Genomic DNA, 26,181 nt, shown 5'->3' on the forward strand with positions numbered 1-26,181 from the left:
CTCCCTCCCAAATAAATGTTATAGTGTTACTTAAAACCCAACAAACCCCAGGACAGTTTGCCCAACGGTAAAACATAACTAGAATTTTCTATTTAATAGACAGAAATACACATGGAAAAATAACTCCTGACATTAGTGTAGACATACAGACCCATTAACAAAATAAAACATAGTATAAAGAAGTCTATTACAAAGAATGTTCACTATTCAGAGTTCTCCCTCCTCAAAATCAATTTGGCATATAGTAACAGTTTGGAATACAAACACTGTTGTCGAATATGACTTTTGGTTTAACTCTCATGCATCAAAGAATGCATGTGTCATCCATAAAACCCAAACATTTCAACAGCCCTTTCTGAAGCTTTATTTTATAAACATTGTCAGAATGAACTGTTGCTGATTATTTCTTGTTTTACCCTGGCATCCCATCTGTGCACGAGCAGCACTACAGTTGGGAACAGACGGTAAAAACACCTTCTGTAAAACCAATTAGTGAAAAGTGAAAACTACAGAGGTTTCCCACCCGTGACAAGGGAGCAGCACAGCAACAGATCCGCTCTCGTTCAATAGAGCTGAGTGCAAGGTGAACCAAAGGTCAAACACTGGATGGCAAAGTGACTTAGCGGCTTTGTAGAAAATCTAGACTTTGTATGTGGATTTTCCCTTCTCAGATCAGGACATTTCTACATACGGACTACGTTTTTCATAAGATGAGATTTTTCTAAATGAGACATTTACTTTGCTACAGCATCTAAAGAAACACCCAAATGGAGTGCATCAGTCACAACAGTGTCACCAAGTCCAAAATCTAGATCATAGATGCACATAAGCGAAACACAAGGAGAAAATTAGACTGTTGTACATGTGCACGGATTCTATTTTTGCAATTCAGCCAGCAAAACAAGCATTCATGCATCAAGTTGAGACTGTACAGCATATGGAAAAATGATGCAATTCTACACATACTGTATTCATTATAGTGCTTTTGCACATTAAAACCCTAGGTAAAATCCAGTGAGTGGAAATTTTCCATGCTGCTCTTATGGATAAGAGCTTGCAAGCAGCGCAGGAACAGTTTTCTGATGTTATAAAACACTTGGACGATACTCAAATGTTGGTACATTAAACGCTTTTTTTAATTCACAAATTTTGTAAGAAAAAACACCTGCTAAGTGACGTCAGAGTTCCAGTAGCAATGTTCTCAGGGGAAAAAATGTCTGCAGAAATAGTAATTAGCTAAAATATTTATATTTGTGTAAATTATTGCTTGTAATGTATTCCGAAAGGATAAATAATGGTTTTGGCAACCCAGACTCTTGTTCTGGTTACCAAATTCAGGAAGGTTATTTCGGTGCCATTTTAGTTCATCCAGGGCTCTTCACATGCAGATCTAAATGGATATACCATTAATAATGGAAGTGTTGGCACTGTCTTACCTAGAGTTATTGGTTTCAATAAGGAGCATATGCCTCTTGCAGAGACACCGAGGTCACCTTTGTCCCTGCAGGGACATCCATCACCTGCAGCACAGAGCTCCAGGAAGCCACGGAAGGGCACTGGGAGCCAGAGGGAACTTACTTGTCACTGCGATGTTGATCTCCCCTGACCTCGGTGTCAGCTCTCCGTCCTGTGGCAGCTGGGACATCCCGGAGGTGCGCAGGGGCTCCAGGCTGAGGGAGCTGTCGGGGGCGAAGTGGACGCGCCGGCTGGCCGGCTGCCCCTGGGTGAGCCTCTCCATGTCAAAGGCTACGTTGTCTGTGCATGGCACGTTTGGCTGGGGGGAAAAACCCGACTCCACATTACCAGGGGGAACATTCTGCACTTAGCAAACCTATAAATTAAGTAGAACCACACACACACACACGCTTTTTCAGCCGCTGTGGCTGTCCCTGAGGTCGCATGGGAGAGAAACACGAGTTAATAACTTCTACCTTAAAGAGGTGGAGGAAGAAGCAGAAAAAAAGGATTAAGATTCAAGGAAGGGACTCAAAAGGATTAAGATTCAATTCAAGGAAGGGACTCAAACACACTTGTTTCACAGCCTGTGCCTGTCTGGTTTACCACAATGAGCCATGACAACATATTCTGAATTCTACCGTGTCCTCTTCTAAAAACCTGGGTATGTCATTAATTGCAAAAACTGATCACTCACAATGTAAGTGCAACTATTTCTTAGAAATTTGCAACTGACACAGCTAAAAATGGAGGCCTGATTATTCTCACTGGCTTGATTCAAAAGCCACTTTAGACAGTCTCTCCATATGTTCTCTCTTCCTTCTGAAAAGAGCATCGCTCCCACTTGAGGATTTTTTCCCCATATGGGAAAGATTAAAAAAATCCTCTTTGAAGTTTTTCACTGCTATCCCTTTATGAACTGGTCAACAAAAGCAGTCCTCAGGGATCCCAGAAGCCTTGAACTGCTTGAGGAAAACTCACTGGCCTCAGCTAAGTTGTGACTTTTAATGTGCAAACAAATCTAAGACTGCCTACAGCTGACCACAAAACCAAGAGATTTACAGAGTAAATTTAACAAGGAAGGATTGAAAGGAGTTGAGAAAAGGGAAGATTTTAGAGAAACTAGTAGAATTCCAGTAGATAAGAAATTGTTCTAAATACAAATACAACAATATATTCTCAACAAGCAACTAAGGAAAGGAAGAACAACAAATCAGCAGCAAAGAAATTAGTAAAAAACCTCAAACACTTTCTGAGTAAGGATGCTGTAACACCATTCCCTCTCTCTCCCCTACAATTATTCCTCCTGTTCTGGGTCTCAGACATGAGAGGAAGAGGAGCTCGCAGTAGATCCACTTACCACAATTCCCAGTGCCTTCAAAATGTTCAGTTTACACATTGGACATGTACAGTGCTCACTGAGCCATGGATCCACACAGACTTTGTGGAACACGTGCCTAGAAGAACAGAGAGGGCACATACATAGTTTGTAAACAATTCTACTCCAACAAAATTTTGGATAACTGTGTTTCTAAATAAGCCAGCAGAACAAATTTTAGAATTGCCAATATTCTGTGCTGATTGCAATAATAAAAAAAAAAAAATCAAAACCTCTTGCTTGCTTTCACCACCCTTTACTAATGGTTGAACTAGGAAGAAACACTTTAAAGAAAGATTTTTAAAATTACTTTTCACTCTTTATTGTGAATGTACACATGGGTAAAAGAATTAGGGTCATACCATTTCCATCACAATCTTGTGTAAAGTCTCATCTCAGTTTTGATGTAGAACCTGACCATAAATTGGGTAGGAAGAACATAGATCCACCAGCAGTCAATTTTATTCACAAGTCAGTGGAACCAACCCAAACATGCTTATGTTTGACTTTGAAAGGGCTTTTATAATTATCACATCAAAGTAAAAAGAAGGCTTTTCCTGCAACCAGTATTTCTTGATATCAAGAAGGAAAACATGTCCATCATCATATGATAGTCATTAAAAAAAAAGGAATAATCTTTCAAAGATGGAAAGGCAAACAGGACTTGTTCTTGCAGAGCAGGGAACTGCAACAGACAACAGTGTGACTTGCCACCTACACTGCATACAAAATCTTAGTCACACACCTGAATATGAATGTAACAGTGTTGGGATTGACAGAAACCAATATATCAAGGAAGGACCATGCAGAGACCAAAACATCTAAATTAAAGGAAGGAAAGGAAATGCCCTCCTAGCTTTTCAGAAGGCAAAGAACTTTTCAGAGCATATTCATGGCAGAAGTGGGTATCACTAGACTTTCTACACAATACAGCTTTAGCAAGTACTCTTAATAACCTATTTTGAATCACTGCCTGTGATAATTCCTGTGATCGGATCCCAGATCTTTCATTTCCAGTGGCACTGACTGCAGAGCAAGAAGCCAGTCAGAGCAGGCACACCGGAACACGACAGACTGGTGACCATGACAAAGATCAGCAATTACAAGGGCTGCTTAGTCAGCGAAGAGCTGCGCTCTGGAACCAGCAGGCGAGGGGGCAGGGGCAGAACAAGGAGTTCTTGCCATCTATTTGAGGCAGCAGTGTGGTCTGTAAGAGGTCAGGAGTGCCCCCAAGGCACCATAAAGTTGATATACCCTCTGTCTCCTCCTTTCTCGGGTTATGCTTTGCTGCTCTGTGCCTCAGTAAGCTCGTCATGGTGTCTGGAACTTCTTTGCCACCCACCCCTTGGGATTTTAAAAGTAGAGACCAAATGAGGCATGTTACCAGATAATTCTCTCTGAAATCTCTGGAAAGAGGCCCAAGAGAAAGAACCTCCTGAAACTGTCAACAAACATGGAAAAAGACAGTCTGTAATTATGCTCTGTCTATGGCTACTCAGACTAATGGAGGGACTAAAGAACATGAATGTTATTAGGTTCCAGGCAGCTACAGGTGTATGTCCTATCTGTACTAAGTAAAGATGCACAGATTTCGAGTGTAAAATAATCAACAGAAGATGGACAGGGAGCAAAAGAACTTTGCTTATCTATAGCTTAGATAATGCAGGAACAGAAAGTTGCAGAATATCTCAGCTAGTCTAGTCCCTTGGCTGGCCTGTGTCCTCTAACAAGATGGAAATCATAAAACCCAGGATATGTACAGTGCCTTCTGTTCAAGTAATTACCCAAAAGAGACTCACTTCTATTACTATTAAGTCTTACTGCATTCCCTTTATTACTTTCAAAACTACAGGAAACAATGTTTAGAAACCCTGGGTGACAGAAAATGGTTTGAAACCTCCTGAAACATATAGAGATGCTATTTTTCTGTGTTTGGCAAATTATGACTTTTATTTGCTTATGTTTTCTTGTAAGTCTCTGGAGTCTGTTTTTTAAAGTAAAACAGACCTGAAAATCTAATATTTTGGAAAAGAGCAGACATCAAGACTCCACAGAAGTATGAAAACAGCTTTATTATATTGTTATCAGCTAATCAGCGCTGTAGAAGCACTCAGATCAAGTGATGCAGGCAACTGATAGGAATGCCAACATGCATCTACTAAATATTATGAGTTATTTTAAAAAGTCATTAGCAGTTTGATATATATATATACACACAGTTCAATTGTTTTTATGACCTCCTAATTCTTGGCTTTCAGTCCCTAAATCTTCAAGGATGTTTATTAATGTGTTTCAAAGAAGTGCAGTTCTCCATAGGTTATTGATTTAGATGAACATGGCTCTGCCTACTACTTACACAGTTTCTCTACTCTTTAAAAAGTTTGCTGATAGCATCACTGTGGCTCAGGCTTTGTCTGGATTTCTCTGCTTGCAAGAGTTAAAAAGCAGTTATACAGAAATGAAGACAGTAAACAAGAATTATCTTAAAAACTCAGCCTCACAAAGTAAGCCCTTGCAATTTCTGTTATCATAAACCTCTGCCTTCCTATTTCTGTCATTTGTTTCCCAAGACCATAAATCTGAGGAGTTCCTAGCGAGTTGTTCTTGGTCACAGCAGCTGATGATGTTCCCTCAGGAGTTACACACTGGGGAGTGAAGTGTGACACAGCTTCTGCTGCTCCTCCAGCCCCAGGGCTGAAAGGAGCTCAGCCAGGAGCCAGGCTGGGAGCACTGACTGAGTCTCCCACACAGGCAGGATTCCAGACAGGTGACCTGCAGGTATTTTTCCACTCTGTCAGCACACCCAATCCAACTGCCCTCCAGCTTGTCATGAACACTGTAACTCCAACTCCTGTACATCACAGCTCCTTTGCAGCACTTCCCAGGGAAAAAGTGAGCTGGGAAAGCTCTTTTGGTGGTGTGATGGCTCCAAATTCGCATGTCACATCAGGACAAGGGTTTGAATGACTGCTGTTTCCCAAGAGCTCACCACAATTCCCTGCCCTCAGTGCAGTATCCCACCAAAGGGACCTTTGCTGCTGCGAAGTGGTATCTTTGGCTACTACTGCCCTCATCCTAGGGGTCCAAACCTCACAGCAGGGAGCACACAGCTCCAGGACAGGAACACAGCTGAGGAGGGATGTCTGGCCTGCTGCAGAGGGAAGGAAGGTGCCAGGTGTACCCCCAGGCAGGCAATGCCAGGGTAGACCTGCCTCCATGCTTCCCACAAATACAGAGTATTGCTGGGGGAAGAGAGAGACTGTCCTTGCAAGCAGGTAGCAGACAAAGTGGGGATTGTGCAGAGGCATTGCAGAAAGCAGAAAGGATGCCATCAAGATACTGTGTTAATTTGGTCTCAGAAAGAAAAAGGCAGCTATTTGCAGCAGCACAGAATCAAACACATGAAAATCTAAAAATCTGGCTTAGTCACTTTTGTCATTTTCCTCCTTCTTGCCAAGTACAGGAATTAAGAATTTGGCTCAAAACCCATTTATTTTAACATATTCACTACTCCTTTAATTGCTCTCCTACTTTGTCAACTCCTTCCTTCCCAGGCCATCTTTCTGCCCTTTCCAATGTCACACTCTGCTTTTCTCTAACCTGTCACTTTGCTCTCCCCTTCTCTTATCTCTCACTAGTCCTTCACACTACCCCCTCCTGATCACTTTTCACCTGGTGCCTGCTCAGCCCCCATGTGATGGTAGAATAAAATTATCTGAATAAAGAAAGCTGTCCATGAGGTTTGTATTTTGCTATGTCTGACATTTGCTTCCTCTACTTATTTTTAACTTACACAATGACATTCACAAAAGACACATTCCTCAAGCTTGTAAGCCTAAAACAGATGGCTGCCTTGTCCCTCTGTGCACTAAAACTGTAGGAATGTTCATAGGCTGCTGGTATTGAACAATTACTCTCTCTGAAGCAAAAAATGAACAACTGCAAACAGTGCAGTTGAATTTCTACACTTTTCACTTTAGTTTACTTTTAAATCGGTTATAATTTCCCACATTCCACAAAACTTTACATCCCAAATACGGTATTTCACTACAGAATTTAAGGTGCAACTTTCTCAGCTGCTGGCAGATTTTGCCTGCTGTGTCTGCCCAGACCAGACTCCTCTACTGAGGGACAGAGTGACAGACCACACCTAACTGCAGAGAACAATTGTGGTACCAAAGGGAAAGGCTACTTTTAAATTGATGAAAGCAGGAAGGATGTCACATGTCAGTGATTCCTACTGTCTAATGATTATAGCTTCCTCAACAGGCACAGTATGAAAAACGTCCAGCCTTTCATTTCTTCCTCTTGGTAGAGTCATTTTCTCCATGGTTTTCTTGCAATTTATCTTCTCACCTGGCTTAAAGGACTCTCTCATAGCTTTACTTCATTGCCTGTCTGCTGGTTTGTTTTATTTCTAAACTAACATTGCATGTTGCAATAAATTGGAGGGTGAAGTATGAGGGAGGAGAAAGGGATTAAACCTCCAAAACAAGATTTTGGGAGAAGTGTCTCAGGTGCTGAAGACTGAAAAATCTTACATGGAATCTGAAATTTGTGGGGCTCATCTGTGCACGTACTAGTTGGCTTTTCATCTACAAACAGAAAAATGTCTTGTGGAAAGCATCCATCTTGCTGTTTGTGCCTAGCCTAGATGGCTTTGCATTCAACTTAAAGCTGAGCTGCAGCACATGAAAAGTGAGATTTAAAAAAGGAGTAGAAAGTGAACATAAAAGTTGTCATACAGCCTTCGGCAGGAATGTAACCTGAGCCTTCACTGACCTCACGTTCTTGTGAAAAGCAGAACAGAAAGGGATCTACACAAGAGCCTTGATCTCTCCTTTACATGGGAGACTGCACTGGGGCAGGTTGTGCTGAGGTGGCAACCAGGCGCACCTTCATCTGGCTCCCTGAAGCAGCTGTAACTACCCCTGAGGGCAGGGAGCTTCCTGCCTGCAGGACTGCAGCTCCCTGAGGGTGTCTGAAGGAAAAGGACTTTTTCTACTTTTTTTTTTAATTGGAAAAAACCCCAAAACCAACGATCACCTTATTTTAAATTGTCTGTATCTTATCTCTGGACACCAGCAACACACCCCTTGGACAAGGGCAGTTGTTTAACTAAGGAAGTTGGCTTTTAATCCCAACTCTGCCTTGTGCTCAGTGGGAGAAGATGATTCTTCTACCAGGAGGAGACTCATTCTCTCTTCAGTGGAAAGAACCTACCCCTGCCCTCTGTTCAGCACCAAGAGAAAGGCACAGAGAAGTGGGACTTGAGAACTTTCATTCCACATCACTGAACCTCACAGCACCACCCTGAACTACACAAGTGAAGCTTTCTTAGGAGGTAGTTTAACCACACAATCAGTAGTCCAAAGCTGGTGTGCAGTTTCCAGAAGTTCCTCCCCTGATTTCTAAATAATCTTCTGCATAACATCAAAGACCAGGGCTTCATTCACATATACAAGATTCACTTGAGATTATAATAAATGATGTAACTCTCTGGAATTACTTAACACTTGGGAGTACATTTGTTAGGGCAAGAGCACATCATCTTGAGTAAAAATGACTGAATTGTAAAAACGAAATGCCAACACATCCACATGACCAAAAGCTCCCAAATCTTTACAATTTAAGACCAAGCTCTTCTATTCCCAAATATTTTGATGAGAGTTTCTGAACAATCATTTGTAGGATATATTAACAAAACACTGAAAGTCTAATCCAGGTCATTGTTTCCCACCGTCCAAGAGGTAAAGAACATAGAGAAAAGCAAATTGAAAACTGAATTAGGCTTTTGGCTTCAGAAGTAGAACATACACATATTTTGATCAGTAAGATATTTCCTTTCATGATGATAGAAATACATGAAGCATTGGAAGACAAATATTCCAGCTATTCAGAACAGCCTGCAGGAGGATTTAGAAGACCAATAATGAGCTCTTATGTGCTGCTACCTGACTGAAGATCGACTCCAACACATGACTTTGTTGGTTCTATCATGCAGAACCATTTATATACCAAGCACAGGCCAAATTACTGGATCTTGCTGCATATATAGAACATAACTTACACGTGGCTTTTGTGCCTGGAGATGAGGAGAAAGCTTTGCATTTCAGAATACAAGGGAAAGATGTCCTTGGTAATGCTTAAGGCTACCAAAATGTACTGATTCACCAAAATCAATCACCAGGTGGAAAAGTATTTAAAGAGCAAATATCCCAAAACAACTCAAGAATGGAATGGAAACAAACTGAAAACCTGTAAAAACCTGTCAAGAGAATGTCATAAAAGGAGGAGGAAGTTGTGATATTTTAAGAACTAATGCAGAATAATCAACAAGTACAAATCTTCAGGCAAAAGCCAAGATCACACTGCACTGGAGAGACCAAAGACAGATGACAGTGCGGTGGTTGACTGATGACAGAGGAGGTATGAAGGTTGCAAAGGCTGCATTCCCATTCTCTACAGTTTGAGAACCCAGCAGCCAATGTTGCACATCTACTGTTCAAAATGCTGCAGTTGTACCTCGGTCATTACACTGAAGTTTTTTGAGTCTGCCCACTGCTTGGTCCTTAAACCTGCACCCTCACCTCGCTGCAACTTCAACAGTTCCACTGCCAATATGCCCAAATTGCCCATCTTCAATATCACTCTGTTTAATGTCCACAATCATAGCAGTGCCAGCACCCACCTTCACACCTTCTGGCATCACAGTCTAAACCAAAGTGTTATTAGGAGTGGAAACATCCAACAAATGCGTTTGCAAATTACAATGCACCCATTACATGAAATGAAGCAAAGGAGCACCAAAACAGTTTCCAAACAAAGCAACTTTGACTATCTTACTTGCATGGCAAAATGCGAACAACATCGTTCTGCTTGTAACTCTCAATGCAGACAGCACAGTGATCAAAGTCTGGGTCTGTTTCCTAAAATGAATAGAATGAAAATTCAAGTCAAGAGTTGAGCCTATGACAAATGTCAAAGTAATTGTGACTGGTAAATGAACTGCATTGTGCCAAGTGGCTGTTACTAAGATACAAAACCAATGACTGGGTTGTTATATTCCAACATGACTTGAGCAAGAAAAGCATCTCATTTATACAAAACTCTCCCCTCATCTGGAGCTGGTAAATGATCATTTGAAACATTAGTTAAGGCCTAAGTTGATTCTAATGTTCAGTGACATCAATATACAGCGGTGATTTTCCTAGATTTCCTTTTTTACTTCCAACTTGGAGCTAAAACTTCTATTTTATTAAGGGTTTTTTGTTTGTTTGTTTTGGCAGGATAAAAATCCTGTGATACACTTTTATAGCCAGAACTAGCACGTTTTACTTATTGCAGAGTAGTCCCACACTTGTGTCTGCAGCTTACTTGCAGAATTATCATCATTCTTGTCCAGACATGAATATGAGGGTCACTTACTGACTGGCTCCTCTCCTTTTTTTTCCCAGAATTTATGACTTTTAAAAAATTATATTTTTAAATACGAGAATTTAAAATTTCAACTGTAAAAGAAGTGACTTCATTTGGATGTAGTTATGGCATCAGCAATACATATTTTTAATCTTTGGGCCTGTGACACAAAACAGGCTGTGCCTTCTCTTAGCTCAACTTCATTATACTTTTCAGTGCCAACAAGCTACAAGCAAGACACCAAGTCAGGGACCACAGCAAGACCAAGGCACTGCTGGTCAGCACCAGTCAGGGATGCACACAGAAAATCTCAGTGGCTGCTTTGGGAAAGGACAGGTTTTTCCTACTCTGTTCACCTGCATGTGCTGTCTGCACTGCAACCTACTTGCCACTTTTGAATTTATGTCAAGACAACAGCATCTTTTAACCAAGAAAAGTTCTCCTTATCTATATGTTTTTCCATACCCACAGAAAAGATTTAGTGCAACGGGCTGTCTTGAAATAAAACTATATAGAGAGGGAGGAAGAACAGGAAGACACTTTTTCTGCCTTCTCTCTGGAAGCAAATTTTCCTATCACTTCCTAATCTTCCACTGCTGAGAGTGTTGATAAGAAAGATAAAAAGGAATCACAATAAAAAAGCCCAAGGAAATAATATTTTAAAAATCAAACCAAAAACCTCCCATGCAGCCAACAAATATATGGGAGTTTTGTTTCTTTCAAAATTAAAGATCAAAAATTAAGCAAGATTAAGTGACTATTTTTTCCTTTCAGAATCAAAGACAAAGCGGTACTGCTCATAAAAATGGGAAACATTTAGGACTTAAGACATACATTTTAGTTTGTATACTGGCAAGAAATATTCTTGGAGTAACATTTACTATCTTTCATGAAATACCTGTTTATGCTTCCCTCAGCTTACTGGTTATTTGTATTTTACATAAGAGATTCTCTTCTATTATCTGTCTTGTAAATTTATTTTTACTTTATACAACTTACATATGGAATGACTCTAAGCCTACAGAATTCCACACAAACAATGCTAACCCCATGTACTCATGCCAGCACCCCACCCCCTCCAGCCAGCACGCAAAACCACCCTCAGTCACAGCTGCCAGATGGAGTGCAAGTAGTATTTAAGCACGAAAATCTTATTTGAAATGCACAGACTTACAGCATACATTGAACATATACTAAGTTATACAAAATACTGTGCCACAGGACAAAGTCAGCCTCCGACAAGGAAGGCAAGGTCATAAATCAGAAGCAGAAAGAAAAAACTGAGATTGTTTCCCCAGCAAGAATGAAACATGATGCTAAAGTTTATTGTGTTGAAATCTTATTATTATACCTTATCACCTTTCTTTACTGTCCTGGTTGTCAATTTACCAATGGCTTTCTTGGCAGCATCTCCAAGACGACGCTAATAAAGTGACAAAGAAGAGAACACAAATTAACCCTGTTAAACAAGCTTCATTAGTGTCCTTTATAATGACTTATTTGGGCTCAGTAATACCATTGCAATACACACTGTGGCAGCAGGCCAGCACATAAGACAAAATGCACACACAGCAAAGCACAGAGATTTGTCAAGAAGGAAAAAAAATTCAACAGTTGAATCCCCAAAGGCACTTTCATGGGCACAAATCTCATGGGCTGTACAGAAGTCCATAGAAGTGACCCAACATTTGTGTGCAAAACTAATCAAATCTGGGTTGCAGGATAAAAAGCTGAAGGAACGTGCCCTCCTGATGATTTCTGTTATATTCTGCTGATATTGGGTTTTTATTCAGTGTGCTGTAATATACTGCCTGTTCTCTTAAGCTTGAATTATTTTTATATTTCCCCACCGAGCAGGCTGATTTTATTCTGAGATGCAAGAGATCCTCTCAGTGTAACCTAGTTTTGCTCTCGCTATTACCCGAAACCACCAGGATCTCATAAAAGAAAAAAATATGGGTCATGAAATCTAAATAAGCCAGTACAGACTTAAATAAAGCTGAAATTAATACTGGTTTGAAGATAACCTCAATCTGAATGCAGAGGCCAGGCTATTTTTTTGCTGTTTATGCTGCTTTATGACCACTGCTGTTGGATGGAAGGAGCCATTTCTGCAATTCAGGTGCTGATTCCTACTGTGATGCCCAGTTCCCAGTCAACAGAGAACTGTTTGCCAGCTGGTCCCTGGGATCCCAGAGATGTGGCACCAAGAGGAACAAAGATCTTGTCGCCTCCCTTCAGGAACATGAGACATCAGGCTTGGTTTACACTGACTGGAAAAAGGGAAGTTCATGTATTTCCTCCTTCCCCTCCATCCTGTATTCTGCATTTGAAAGGGCTGCTTCTGAGAATTCAAACTGCTGCTTCTGAGAATATCAAAACCTCTCATTGCAGCCTCCAACAAATGTGTGGGGGTTTTGTGCCCACCTTCTATAAAGTTGAAATCCAAATCCTTCACAAGGTGTACCCCCTGCATCACACATTTTCCTGCATACAAACCCGAAAGTTGCTTTTACTTGAGAAACACAGCCTCAGAAGTCTACCACAACCAACTGTACCACTTATTCTAGCATTGCATAAGTGCTTTTTTTTTTTCCTTGTGGTTTTCACAGAACAGCAGCTCTTATTTTAAACTTTTTAGAGCACGGTTTTGAAAAAATCAGACACTCAATCCCAGCTACTGAATTATATCCAAAGAGGAAATGCAGCATCAGAATCAGAGCCGGGCTGGGGAAATTATATGCCTCCTAAAGTCAGGAATCTCACCCTGACTTCAATATGCGAGAAATTGGTCAATTTAAGCAAATCTAAATTATATGCCCTGGAACAAGCATATTGGCCTGAGTACTTAATGACACAGAACACACTGGCACATTGCTGGAGCTGATAACCACTGCATAACCAAAAGTGTGATTACTAAGAGAGGAATGAGGCTGAAAAGGTATTTAACTTAAATGTTCAACACTACCAACTAAGTAATTATGGGTAGTATTTACATTTCGTTCTACTGCATGTGATTGTATATGCACTACAAGAAATCTTAAAGAGATTATTTCCCTATTGGAAGCATAATATTCCAGCAGAATTCTTCCAGTATATTCCCTTACGTAAATAAATTTGCTAAATAATAATTTTCATCTCTTCCATTTAAGAGGTCAATCTCTTCCATTTTCTAATTTTAACAAATACTGTTTTATGCTAACACTGGAAATGCTCAGGATTTGCTGTTTTGAAGTCAGGGCACAGGCACTCAGCACATGCTTGCCTTTGAAACCCAGAAGTGTCTGGATGAAAAGGCCACTACCACACGCAACAGAGTTTCACACCTCCGGAGGAAGTGTGCAACAGTAACGATGGGAAACACCCGTATCTACTCCTGCTATCTACAAAACACAGCATGTTTTTGATGGCTTTGATTAAAAAAAAAAAAGTAAAAATGCATGCCTTGACATAACTTAAAAACAAGATCATAGCCTAAACCAAGTTATTTCATCACTAACAGTACAGCCTTTGTGAAAGCTCTCAAAGCTCTTTAAAACTAAGCTGTAGCTGTCGCCACCTTCTTATTAAAGTTTAATAAGCTCAGCTTTTTAAACCACATAAAATTTTCATCAAGTTTCTCCTGACCTTTGTAAAAATCTAAAGAAAGAAAAAAGGTCATAAAGAGCTCTTTCCCCATGGAGCAACTGTTTTGAAACGTGGACATTTGGAAGAAGCCTAGAGCCATGTAGGGGATAGAGAAGGCACAATTTAGTATTCCACAGACATTCATTAAGTTACAGTTATATTTAAACTTTCACCATCCCAAGGGACCACACTAAATACTGGTTACAGTGTGGTCATTTAAGAATGACATCCTTAGGAAAATCTACAGGATGCCCATGGGACCTGCAGCATCAGACACTATTTATAGTAACTGAAAAGGAAATCCTGTGCCACAACCGAGGCTTTGTAAGTTTGCATTTGTTTCAGGTCTGACAGAACACCAGCCTCACAGTGAGGTGCTGTGTATGAGCCATAATTTGGGGGAAAGGGGGGACAGTGGCTAGAGGTCAGCAGTTTCCTAAGTTAGACTTGACAGAGAGATATAGCAAAGAGAGCACAGTGGATTTCTCAAGGTTTATGGACCCTCCTCAATAAAAGCCGAGACAGACTATGGAGGCAGTGGGTCATTAAGTCCACACTAGTAAAACATTTACTTCTAAAGTTTAAGCTGTATTTGAGTTGACAACTTGATTTAGTCAAGATCTCTGAGTATGGTCGTACATAACTCAGTTCTTAAATTAAGAGTTGAAAAAGAATGTAAGAAAGGCATATTGGACAAAATTTTTGTTAAAACATATGAATGGGAGAATTAGGCACTCCATACCAAGTGTGATCTTAAGTAAACTTGAAAGTTAACACAGATCACTAAGCAGCTCTACATCTTAGCTTTCTTACCCTAACATTCATGACAGATTACAACTTGGAAATATTTTTATACAACTTTTGAATTCCCTTAACTGTTACTGAAGGTATCCTTAAGAACATAGACAGAACTCATAACATTAGCTCTGTGTTCCCCTACACTACACAATTCCATTCACATTTAACTTTCCTCCCCATTTCCAACATATATACAGTATGTATTACTCAGCCAGCACAGAATCTATCTTACTCATGGTCTTATACTCACCAAAGCCCAAATATTTTGTTTCAGTTCTATTCTTTCCTGTCATGTAAGAAGATCTTATACTGGTGCTTCTCAGGATGAAAACAATGCTATATAAAAATCCTTTTCTGGCAAAATGCTCTGCCTTGGAACAAAGAGGCTCTGAACACTAGTTTGATGGGACATTCCTTAGAAACTATTTGTTCCCCATTGACTATTGTATACAGAAATATCCCCTCCAAACTTAGGGAATAAAAAGGAGACCCCTTACCTGATTTCTGTCACGTGCACTTGTGTACCTGATCTTCTGGATGAAGTAAAATATTAACCATGCTGAAGAAATTATCATCAAAACAATGAATGATATTGACACAAAGACTAGAGAGCCCCGACTGAAGTTTTTCGGAGGAACACGGGACCCCACTGCTATTCCCATCAGGACAGAGATATTCTTTTCCAAGTAATTCAGGATCTCCTTAACCTTCGATTCTGTAATCATCACAGCAACAATGTCTCCAGTTCCTATAAAAAAGGGAAAAATATTTAATTTACATTCAAAATTAACCTGGCATGCTACTCAAAAGATTTTCCAAATGCAAAGCCACTTGACAACTCAAGAGATTTTAATCTAAGCCATCCATGGCACATGGAACATGCTACTGGCCCCTCAAACTCCTGGCTTGTCCTTCAAACCCAGATTTTCAGATCGGGGCATTAACATGCAAACTTGTCTGCAGCTCCACACACAGTAACAGATCTCTGCTGGTTACACAGTACTTCCCACATTGTAATTACTGTGTGCAGTCTGAACCAGCTTTCAAGAGCACATTTGTTCCATATTTGAAGCCATGGATACCTAAACAGGCAACTCTCAGAAAAACATTTCGAAGATGAGTGAGAGTATGAGAATATTGCTGGAGTGGTCTCAGCATACCCAGTGCTGCGGATGTTGCTGTGGGGAGTTATGCAAGCTCCCCTGTGTGCTTATGTGGCCGCAAAATAAAAAAGAAATGGAAAAACTTGGCAGAAATGTGAGTGCTGATTTTATCTCCCATACAAAGACACGCTTGATAAGATCGCAAAGAGGCTGTCAGCTCCATCAGCTCCATTTTGAATGTGCAGCCCATCTGTTTTCATAGTGTCTTGCCTCTAGACTACTTCCTGTCCCCAAAGGGAAAATTATTGGTACAAGGATAATAAGAGAACCACAAAATTTGCCGAAAAAGAACAAAATCACCTGTAGACCAGAAAGAGCTCCTATATTTTAAAGCAATTTAAAAAAAAAGAGAATCTTGAACTCAGGATAATTCTGACCTAAGTTCAAAGAAAGATAAGTTTCAGAAAAACCAAAGCAGAAAGAAAAAACCCTTACGAGTGTCTTTCTTATTCATCCAGATTTATTTGCTTCCTATACTAAAAACCCTTTCAAGACCTATTTTCAAAATGCTTGTGAAGTCTGCTCATCTGCTTGCTCCATCTGTTTGCTCCAATTCACATTCTCTCAGAGAGGAGCTGTATAAGGCGACTTCAGATTTAGATTCTGGATTTAGAGTGGATTTAAGTTATAGAGGACCTACTGTGACAGTAGAGAACATGAGGTCCTATTTTAACACAAGGTATTTGTTCAAAGTCTTTTAATCAAAAACTAATTTTTAAGAAGCTACTGTATCCACAAAATGAGCCAAAAGACCAGCATTTTTAAAACCCAGGGCACAATAACTCAGCTACATAATTTTCCAAAGTGGGGACTTAATATTGAGTTGTGCAGCAGTGTTAAATGTTATCTCCTTACTCTTTCCATTCACCATGCCAAATAGTAACTTTTACAGTCACCATCATCAGTTTTCAGAGTAAGCTCACTGATGTTGATGTTGTGGATTGTGTCGACACAACTACTCAAAAGAATCAAAGCTGGTAATTTCAGAAATTAGGATTTGCACAAAAATTGAAGACATTCCACAGCCCTCAAATTGTTTTCCTCAAGAAATTTCAAAATTGAAATGAAAAAGACATTCAGGCCTCATCCTACTACATGGGTCTAAGTAGGAAAAGAAAGTTCAGTGTTTCCTTCTGAATATTTTTAAAACAAGTGTCACAGTCACTCAAAAGCTTTGAATAGCAACCAAAATCCAGCACAATTTATGGATACGATGTATTTAATCTCTAGCACAGCACAGATTCACACAAGATCAACTGTAGTCCAGCTCTCCATAGACACTTCCGTACCAAGTCTGGTTTCATGCAAAGTAACAAAGATATTTAATAGGCAGCAAAGCTCAGAGTAAAAATACACCACTTCCTTTATTTTCATGGATATTTACTCAGATTCCCATTTGTCCAGTTGGGAAGACAGTCCCTGCCCAGACTGGTAGCACATTTTTACAGGAAAAGAGACAACTTTCCTGCAAGATTCTGTATGTACATACTGCATGTTGTGCTCCTGCAACTTCAAATCCCTGCAGCTCTGACAGTGCAGGATCAAACAAGAGCAGGTAATTTATACTGCTTGATATTTTCCCCAGACTTCACTTCTGTTCTTCAATATCTAGTTCAGACACCTAGGAAAAGCAGGGAAGGCTGTGGGGGGACTGTTCTGCTACGCTTCCCCAGCAGGAATTTATTTGCACCAGGAAATTATGTTAATATCAAAATATCAGGCAGAAGCACTCAATGTAATAATATTCTAACATGATTTATAGTTATCTGCAGAGCAAAGATGACTAAGATCTTCTGATACTAGTCCAGTTCTATCTGAATCCAAAGCTGAAGCCTCTACCTATTCCCTGCTGCCCAGGGAATGTGACAAAGCTGACAATCTGTCACGCTTTTTATATAAAGCCCAGCACAATGGGAACCTCTGGCATCGCTGCAAAGTGATTTGCATTCCAAATGACTCAACTGGGAACAGCCAAAGTGCTACTGCTGCTTCTGACCTCGCAAAAGCCAAGGAGAACTGCAGAAAAGAAAAATAAATTGTGCCTGTTTAACATACTGAAGCTCAGTGGAAACTGGGACTTGGTTCATCCGTATTTTTGTCAGGGGCATCACCCTAAATAATTTTAGCAAGAGCTCCATGTTTGAGAACAATCGGGGGCAGGAGGAGACAGTGACTCATTTATTTTAAGCACCTTGAAACCTGGTGTTTCTGAAAGTTTAGCAGAAAAAAAATCCTCAGGTGAAGACAGAAAGACTAACTGTTTGTGAAACTTAGAATATGGTCTTACTTCATAATCTTACGAAAAGCAATATTCTCCTCAGCCAAGAACACAGTGTCCAGAGAAAAGAAGCTGGAATGCTAACTAAAGCCAATGAACTACACACTGAACCATAGATGACAAGCTAGGACAGACGGTAGGCATAAGATAAATATTGATGCCTGTAAGTATAAATCATTTAATTGCTATCATCCAAGCCCAGGCAGCTCTTTCTAGTTTGCAATTTTACCCTGTGCATGTTTAATTAAGATAGTTATACAACTCTGTGTATGAAAAGGGATGAAGTTGTGATTAATCATTAAATCTCTGTAACGTTACATTGTGAGAGGAGAAGACAGAAGAACTTAAAAAGCTGAGAAGACACTAAAAACAAGAATATGGGAAAACCAGCAACATCCAGAAGTTTCCTGTAGAGTCCCTAAGGAAACTGCTTTGCTCTCTCACTAACCTGTCCATATCTCCTAGCAATTCTAAAAGACCATGCTTAGAAAGTCAACAGAAAGTCATCTCAAAGAAAAGTTACTAGTCTCATCACAAGCAAATATTTGTGGTGGCTTTGTTGTTTGGCTTTTTTTTTTTTGGTGATTCTTGACTACCAACTGTTTGTCTGAAACTCAAGTTATGGACAGTTATGTCCAGGATACCAAGCTAAAGACAGGCATGGCTCAAAGAGCAGCTTCCTTCCAACTACAGTCCCTTGGAGGTCGTAGGGAACGGCAGCCTGGCAAAGTGCAACTGCCAAACAGGTGGTGGTTTTATTTTTCCTTGAGTTTGTGAACAACACAAGCAGCTGTTTGGTCAATGCTCGGGGAGAAGGACAGGTGAGACAATTCCTCCTGGGCATATCAGCAACCTGGCACTGAACTGCTACTACTGCTGCAATGCTTCAACCACCTCCTTGCAAATGGGGAGGGCAAAACCTTAGATCCCACCTTGAGCATGGGAAATATCGGACCACCTGTAAGAGGCACTGAGCTATTTTGAGTTTTTGTAACAAGGTTTGGGGAGAACTGAGAACTGAGCCAGATACTCATAACAAAGGTCAGCAGCTTGCTAATGGCTGATATTTTCAGCTAAAGTCCTTGTAATTTCCTAAGTCTCTGACAGTGGCTGCTGATGCTGCAGACACAGCATGAAGCAGATAAACCACGTTCGTGTCATGCTTGCGAAAGAATATTGTTCTCTCTTTAAATAGCAAAGAACATTTAATTGTAACTGAATCCTTTCATCACTTCATTCTAAAAAACCTAAACTTAAAGGACATCCTGCTGGTGGAAATTTCATTGTTTCTTTAAAAAATGCAAACAAATTTTACATTTCCTGGTAAAGGTAAAGAATGGCACAGTCACTTGTAGGATGGATCCAGGGCACGATTCAGACGTTGAAATGCCACTGCCTGTGTGACTGCAACAATGGGAACATCATCATGATAATGTAAGTGGAAATAAAACTGCCCATCTTCACAAAGCAGACTTCCCTATTCTTCTATTAAAATCCTATAACTCTGTGCTAAGCATTTCTGAAGGCATTATATCAGAAATAAAAAGACAGTAACACACACTATTCAGTGCCCAGGAAAGGGATCTGTCTTATTACTGTTAGCAACAGCTTTCTTGGAAAAACACTAACAGTGAAACCATTCCAACAGAATTTGGGAGCCCACAAAATGAAAACAAAAAAACCAGGAAAGCACAAATGAAGTGCTACGGTTACATATGAAATTTTGAGAGACTGATCACAAGTTCTGTGAAAACACCAGAAGACATCTGAGCTGCAAGAGAGCAGAGGTGGAAGCAAGGATTACGCCTACAAGGGAAGGGTTTAGCCACAGAGGATATAATCCATGGAATCTGTGAGGTGAAGGAAAGGGAAAAGGCACACTGAGCTGTATGCAAAGCTGTGCTGCTAGAAAAAGTGGGCTTGGGGAACAGAGCTTTAAATAAAAATTCCACAGCACTTAACAACACTGGGGAAAACCACAAATTTATCAGGTACCTTAACATTTCAGTCTGATGAAAAATAAATGGGTTGTGAAGAGTAACTCTTACATTCTAAAACTGGCTTATGGAAAAGCAGACACCAAGAGGAAGAGCCTTGGCATACCTTCAGAGTGATTAAAACAGGTCTAGCTGCACATATTTTTATTTTGATCTAATCAGAAAGTAAACAGGAGCACATCCAAGCTGTCAACACATGAGCAATGTCAAGAGTAAAATATGTTGTTTGAGATGTCCCAAATCAAATACTTCTGAAAACAGAACAAAACCATAATATTTGACAGTTATTTAGTTCTAAACAAGGCAAGAATTTAATGCCAAGGGTATACATTAATTTTAAAATAAGACTGGATAGCGTTTTAAAACATTTGTCTTCCTGTAGCCTTCGCAATATTGAAAATGTTGAATTCTTGTCTGTATGTAAACATTTACTTTAGGATGCCTATTTTATGAAGTGTCAGACACCAAAACAGATTTTATGAGAAAAATCCATGAGAAAAATCCTAAAGGACAGCAGTATATGAAACTGTTACCCAAAAGTCAGGCTTTCAAAGGATGCATCAATCAAATACAACCAGTGGAACAACTATCCCAAAACACAGAGCAGGTATTTGCAGAAATTACTCTTTGATTACACAAACACACATTACGAAAGTCTCTTTGCTACACAAACCTATGCAAAAGAACCTACCCTCCCCCTCCGAAAAATGAAAAAGCTTCTGAGGTTAAAACTTGAGTTCTGTCTACTTAAGAGGACAAAGAAGCAGATATTTCAAGTTCATTGAGGAATGGGCTTCTATGAATTGCAACCAAAATACTGTCAACATATGTCTGAAGAACACTCAAAACTTTTCTTTGTAGCAAAAAGAGCTTCAACAGATTTCACCCTGCCTGGCTAAGAGAGGGCCCTGTCTCTGCCCTCTAAACATGATGACACACACTTCAGTGTTTTGCAAGTGTCACACACTGCTCTACTGTTAGGAGACACGTGATGGACGATCACTAAGTCCTGCTCCTTTAAGAAAAGCAGCCATATGACTGAAGCTCATGATTAGAAAACCAGAAACAGCAAGAGCAGCTTTCCAAAGATGGGCGTGACACAATTAACTTCAAACCAAATATTAAAGTTTAATCAGACTCTTGTTGTGCTAGCCTGTAGCGCATTAAATTAATTCCCTAAGTGATAAATAACAAACTTGTAAGCCCGTCCTCCTTCGTTAAACAGGAAACAGTGCCTCAGCACAATGTTCTTGCCCTATTTTTGACAAGCTTTATAACCTACTGTGACCAAGAGTTCCTAAAAGGAGGGCTAAATCAAAAAATCAGTGGAGGAAACTGTTGGGCTGTATTTAGATGACAACTGCTGACATTATTTCACAACCCAGTTGCTCTAGGCTGACACTCAGGGAGATGTTTCTTAAGGAGAAATTAGCATATGATCAAAACAGGTAGTCACAGTTAAACTCTGATTCATTCACAAGTCCAGATCCTGCTGACACACGTGAGATGTGGAGCTACGCCCCTGGCCTTCCCCCAGCTGGACAAGGTCAAGCTGTCTCTGCTACACCCAACATACCCACTCCAGAAAACCAACACTTACAGTCTCCCAAAGACACAACACAGTACCAGTATGTACAAGAGAGGTATTGGGCTTTGGCTTCTCTGCAGATCATCTCCTCTCCATCAGCCTCACCCAGAGAGCTCTTTTTTATCTTCTATCCCAAGTCATACGACACTAAGCACCGTCGGAAAAATTAAGATCCTCTACTAAGCTACAAGATGCACCCACTTCTTCTGTAAGTGTCCCACAAGTTCCTGAATCTCTGCCCCACCTTTATTTTTGAAAGCAAAAATATGCTACTTCAACACTTCTGTTGTGCAGCAGGAGGACAGACCCCTGGGCTGGGCTGAGAAGGGGGGAGAATTTATACATCCCTGGAATCAGAACTGCAGCAGAGCTCACTCAGAATGGTAAGGACACTGGGTTCAGGGGCTTGGGGTTCACTCCGTTGAACTGCCTTGATCATTCTACTTATATCACATATTCCCTTTCTGTGGGAGGAATTTTATCTTCTGGGAATTCCATTTGTATATATTTTTTAATACACGTGACCTTTTGGGTTCTTTACAATAAGGAAAACCAAGCCTAGATAAGGGAAAAGCAGACAGATGTTGCAATGATTTTACAGACATTTCATACTCACTTCTCTCCTAGCAAACCTTCTTTGCATCTACTTGCACTACAATTTTATTTTTTTTTTAAGGAAATGGACATTCCACCTAAATAATGCCGGAAGAATAAAAAAAGCTTGGCAGAAAGAAATGTATCACTTTATCATCCCCTTTCCACAATCTGTGCACAGATTTTTTCTTTTATTTGCATATTTTTACAAGGCATTTAACCATGTTTTACAGTGAGTAAACCTCATTTGCAGTCCTATTTAAGGAATACTTGTACTGTTAAGGTTTTAGTATGCTAACAAAGTAGACTAAATTCTATATTCAAACCTTGAACAAATGCAAATTAATAAAAAGCTGAAGGATCACTCTAAGTTTTGAACTAGGGAAACGGTGTAATCCTAATACATTACACACTACTGAAAAAAGGTTCCTCATCTCAGTTTCACAGATTTCTGAAATACTAAGTTTATCTTCAAAAGATATTTCTGCTAATTTGAAAACAACCTTTTTTCACTTTTTTTTTTTTTACTTTCTATACTTCTGAACAATGTCCAAAACCTGTTATAGTGTCACAATCTTGATTAATCAATAACATTAATGTAATGGGACCTTACTGGTACATTCATCAACGTAAGACACATTTGGATTCCGGTAACTATAAGTCTCTTGCATTCTATAATGTGATCAAGTGCTTTCATTTTGTTCTTTCTGGATAGCAGTTTGTACTCCCTCTAATAGATTGTGGAGCTAAGAAACCCAGGGATTTCTAAGAAGGGCAATCTGTCATGCTCATGTATTTTCTTCTATAGACAGACAACTTCTGTACAGCTCTATCAATCTGGACATGGACACTCATTCCAAACAATTTCAGCAAAGCACAAAAGAGAAATGGCAAGAGAGCCTTGCCCAGGGACACTACAAAATATTTTGAGAGCTTTATAAATAGCATATTCATAGATTAATATCATAAATTTGGTTCTACTGAGTCCATAGATATAGGAAGTTACTCTGCTGCTGGAGCTCAGACTTTGGATAAGAAGAAGAATGTAATTACTTACAGCCACTAACAGTCCCGTGGGCCTTTTCACAGTCACAGAACTAATTACCCTTTCAGCTGGCTGAGTTAAAATGAGCCTGACTGCTGTTATTTCAGTTGTGGATGAGGCACGTATGACACAGAAACACCGGTAAGGAGTTCTGCAAGGCACCGAGGCTATGATGGCTCTGCAAAGGGGTTTCCCTGGATTGTCTTGAAGAGACAAGTGCTTCCTTATGGTCCAGAATCTGTGCATCAAACACACTCCTCTCCACGTGTCTTTAAGTGTCAGACACTTCTATCTCCTGTGTGACAGATTTTCCTGATTGATGCACCTCCAAGAAATGTAGTGGGAAACAGGATGAACAATAATGCTGTTGACACTTGTTCTCCAGACTTTCAATCAGCAAACATAAACAAAAAATTATCAAATATATGTAAACTATGGTTAGACTATTAATTGCTTTGCCATTTCAAAGCTTCAACTTTAATGACTCATCTCTTTCCTTTCCACTAATATTCCAGGGTCAATTAATAATAATAAATGTTAATAACAATATTGTAATATACAACGAAATTAATTTTGAGCTGTGGATTAAAAAGTAGGTCTCAGTAATCCAGGGAAAGTTTCACAGTGGATTTGGTACAGAGCTAAAATATTCATCACATTTGTGCAAAATAATCTGCAGTGCACCCTGCCAGAGCCTTCACGCATCAGTTCAGCTCACAGTTACATAAAGAGACACTTGTGAGAAAGGCAAGCAGCAGAGTTAGAGATGTGCTGCTCTCAGGGACAGTGACACAACAGAGGACAGTGACATTTCCATTGCTGGATCTCTGCAGCCTACTGTACCCACTCCGAATTAGGGCAAGAACGTGGAATAGCCATTAGATGGTAACAACTCCAAATCGCTTCCTGTCCCTCCTGCCTCTGACCCACTGACCTAAAATAATCCACAGTCAGTTTTAGCACAGTTCAAAGCAAGTACAGACCTTCCTTCCCATGCCAGTGTGCTTTTTAAGTGAATAGAGGGCCATGAACAATTCTCCCCTTGAAAGGAACCTGTTTCTGGAAGCCCATGTTGGACGATGTTCCCACAGTGCCACTGCAGGGGAGCGTCACCTGTGCACACCATGGAACAGAAACACCTTCTTCCCGGGAATTGTTCCTTTAGAAGGGCCACAAGGATTGATCCTGATGAGACATCTGCAGCTTGTTCTAAAGACCTTAAAAGATTTACCTGTATCAGATAAACCCGCTAAAACTACTATTATATTAGAAATTGCTTCTGTACCTCAGGAAATTCCTTAGGTGCTGATAAACAGCAGTTATTGGAATCCAGCAACTTCAGTTTGACACTCTCTTCTATATGGGTTTCTCTTTTTCTGTCTATATTTGTTCCATAAATTCCGAGAATGAAGTTTGAACTTTAGAGGCTTCTTTGGTTTATATTCTTTTCTATAAATCCAAATACCAGCCTAGATTTTAATAGAGAAATTCAGTATCATAGAAACATAGAATGGGTTGGGTTGCAAGGATCATCTGGTTCCAACCTCCCCAAGTTTAACTGTTTTGTACTCGATGGGACTGTTTCCACCACACACAAACAAAAAAGGAATTAAAATGCTCTTCAACCTGCATTTCCTTACTATTCCCATAATTGCTTATAATGGAGATAGCTACATATTTTCTCCACCACACAGGCTCTTTTTTACATTAGACAGTATCAGTTTTGCTTTAACAGAAGTAGCAAGAAAAACCACTCATAAAACTGCCTTCCTGCCACTGACATCATAGTCTAAGATAACCTACGCTGGGAAAGACATCCTTTGCTTAGGTTGATAGAAGACATCTACAGGATTGTGTAAAAAGTTTATTTTACATGTATATGGTAATATATACAAGGATATGCACACAGAAAAGAAAATAATGTTGCAAATAACATTAACAGAAATACAGGTATTTTAAAAAAAGGTCACCGTTTCCTTAAGGTCAATACCTACTTTAAAACTCAATATGAAGACAAAGGGGCAGACTATCACACAAAAAAAACCAAATTCTGATATTAGCAGCAGAAACTGTTCATTTGACATGGTGATGACAGACTGATTCCAGACTGACAGTTTTTATCCAGCCACCAGAAGGAATTTCTATTCTGCTAAGTAATAGCTTGAGTACGAATGAATTTCCATGAGAATAAAATTTTCAAATGTGTGTTCAAGCATAAAATAGCTTGGATAAAATATTAATCCTCCAGGTGAGAACTGCTTCCCAAGCTGTTTTCATAGGGAATCACCTCTCTGCAGGTGGGCAACATACATAAATCTTTGTAATATATTATTTATTTTTACCACAGGCGATTGGAATTCATGCAAATACCCAAGTAGAAAAGCTTGCAGCTCAGAGAATGCATTATGTCCAGCTGCCTCTTTCCTCTCTGCTTCACCAGGAAGACAGAATATTTCTAGGGGCTGTTATGCAGCAGTACAAAAATGATGTTACAGTGATATAGAACAACACAAGGGCTACTTTCTCCAGCCTATGGAAAGAAAATGCAGAGCCATAAACCTGGTCATCATAACACAGCTGCAAAATTGTCTTGTGTAGACAATTTCTAAAGAAAAGAGGAATACTAAGGGGAATACTGCACAGCACTAGACATCATATAGAGAAGTAAGACCAACTTGGTGGCTCACTTTCATTTTCACTTGATCTCAACTCTAACACTTATTAACTGAATCAGTGCAGAACAGCTGTCAAATGCACAGGGTCAACCCCTCCTGACTTTTGGGGACAGAATATACTAAGGAGAAGAGGTGCAGTGCACTGGAATATCTAATTAGCAGAT

At 39.8% G+C, this 26,181-nt stretch overlaps 1 protein-coding gene across 4 annotated transcripts in view; it reads right to left on the reverse strand.

The window, feature by feature from the left end:
- RNF130 (ring finger protein 130) overlaps window positions 1–26,181 on the reverse strand; it is a 55,273-nt gene that overhangs the window by 16,445 nt on the left and 12,647 nt on the right. For all 4 annotated transcript variants that reach the window (XM_039384264.1, XM_039384263.1, XM_039384265.1 and 1 more), the window contains exons 3-7: window positions 15,175–15,425; window positions 11,604–11,675; window positions 9,680–9,762; window positions 2,816–2,912; window positions 1,579–1,774 (exon numbers count right to left, since the gene is read on the reverse strand). In XM_039384264.1, coding sequence (XP_039240198.1) covers window positions 1,579–1,774; window positions 2,816–2,912; window positions 9,680–9,762; window positions 11,604–11,675; window positions 15,175–15,425 — 699 coding nt within the window. The remainder of the gene's footprint in view (window positions 1–1,578; window positions 1,775–2,815; window positions 2,913–9,679; window positions 9,763–11,603; window positions 11,676–15,174; window positions 15,426–26,181) is intronic.

This window comes from Pipra filicauda, unplaced genomic scaffold (genome assembly GCF_003945595.2).
Source record: "Pipra filicauda isolate LSUMZ 115617 unplaced genomic scaffold, ASM394559v2 scaffold344_size1527164_pilon, whole genome shotgun sequence".
In the NCBI taxonomy this organism is placed as follows: Eukaryota; Metazoa; Chordata; class Aves; order Passeriformes; family Pipridae; genus Pipra; species Pipra filicauda.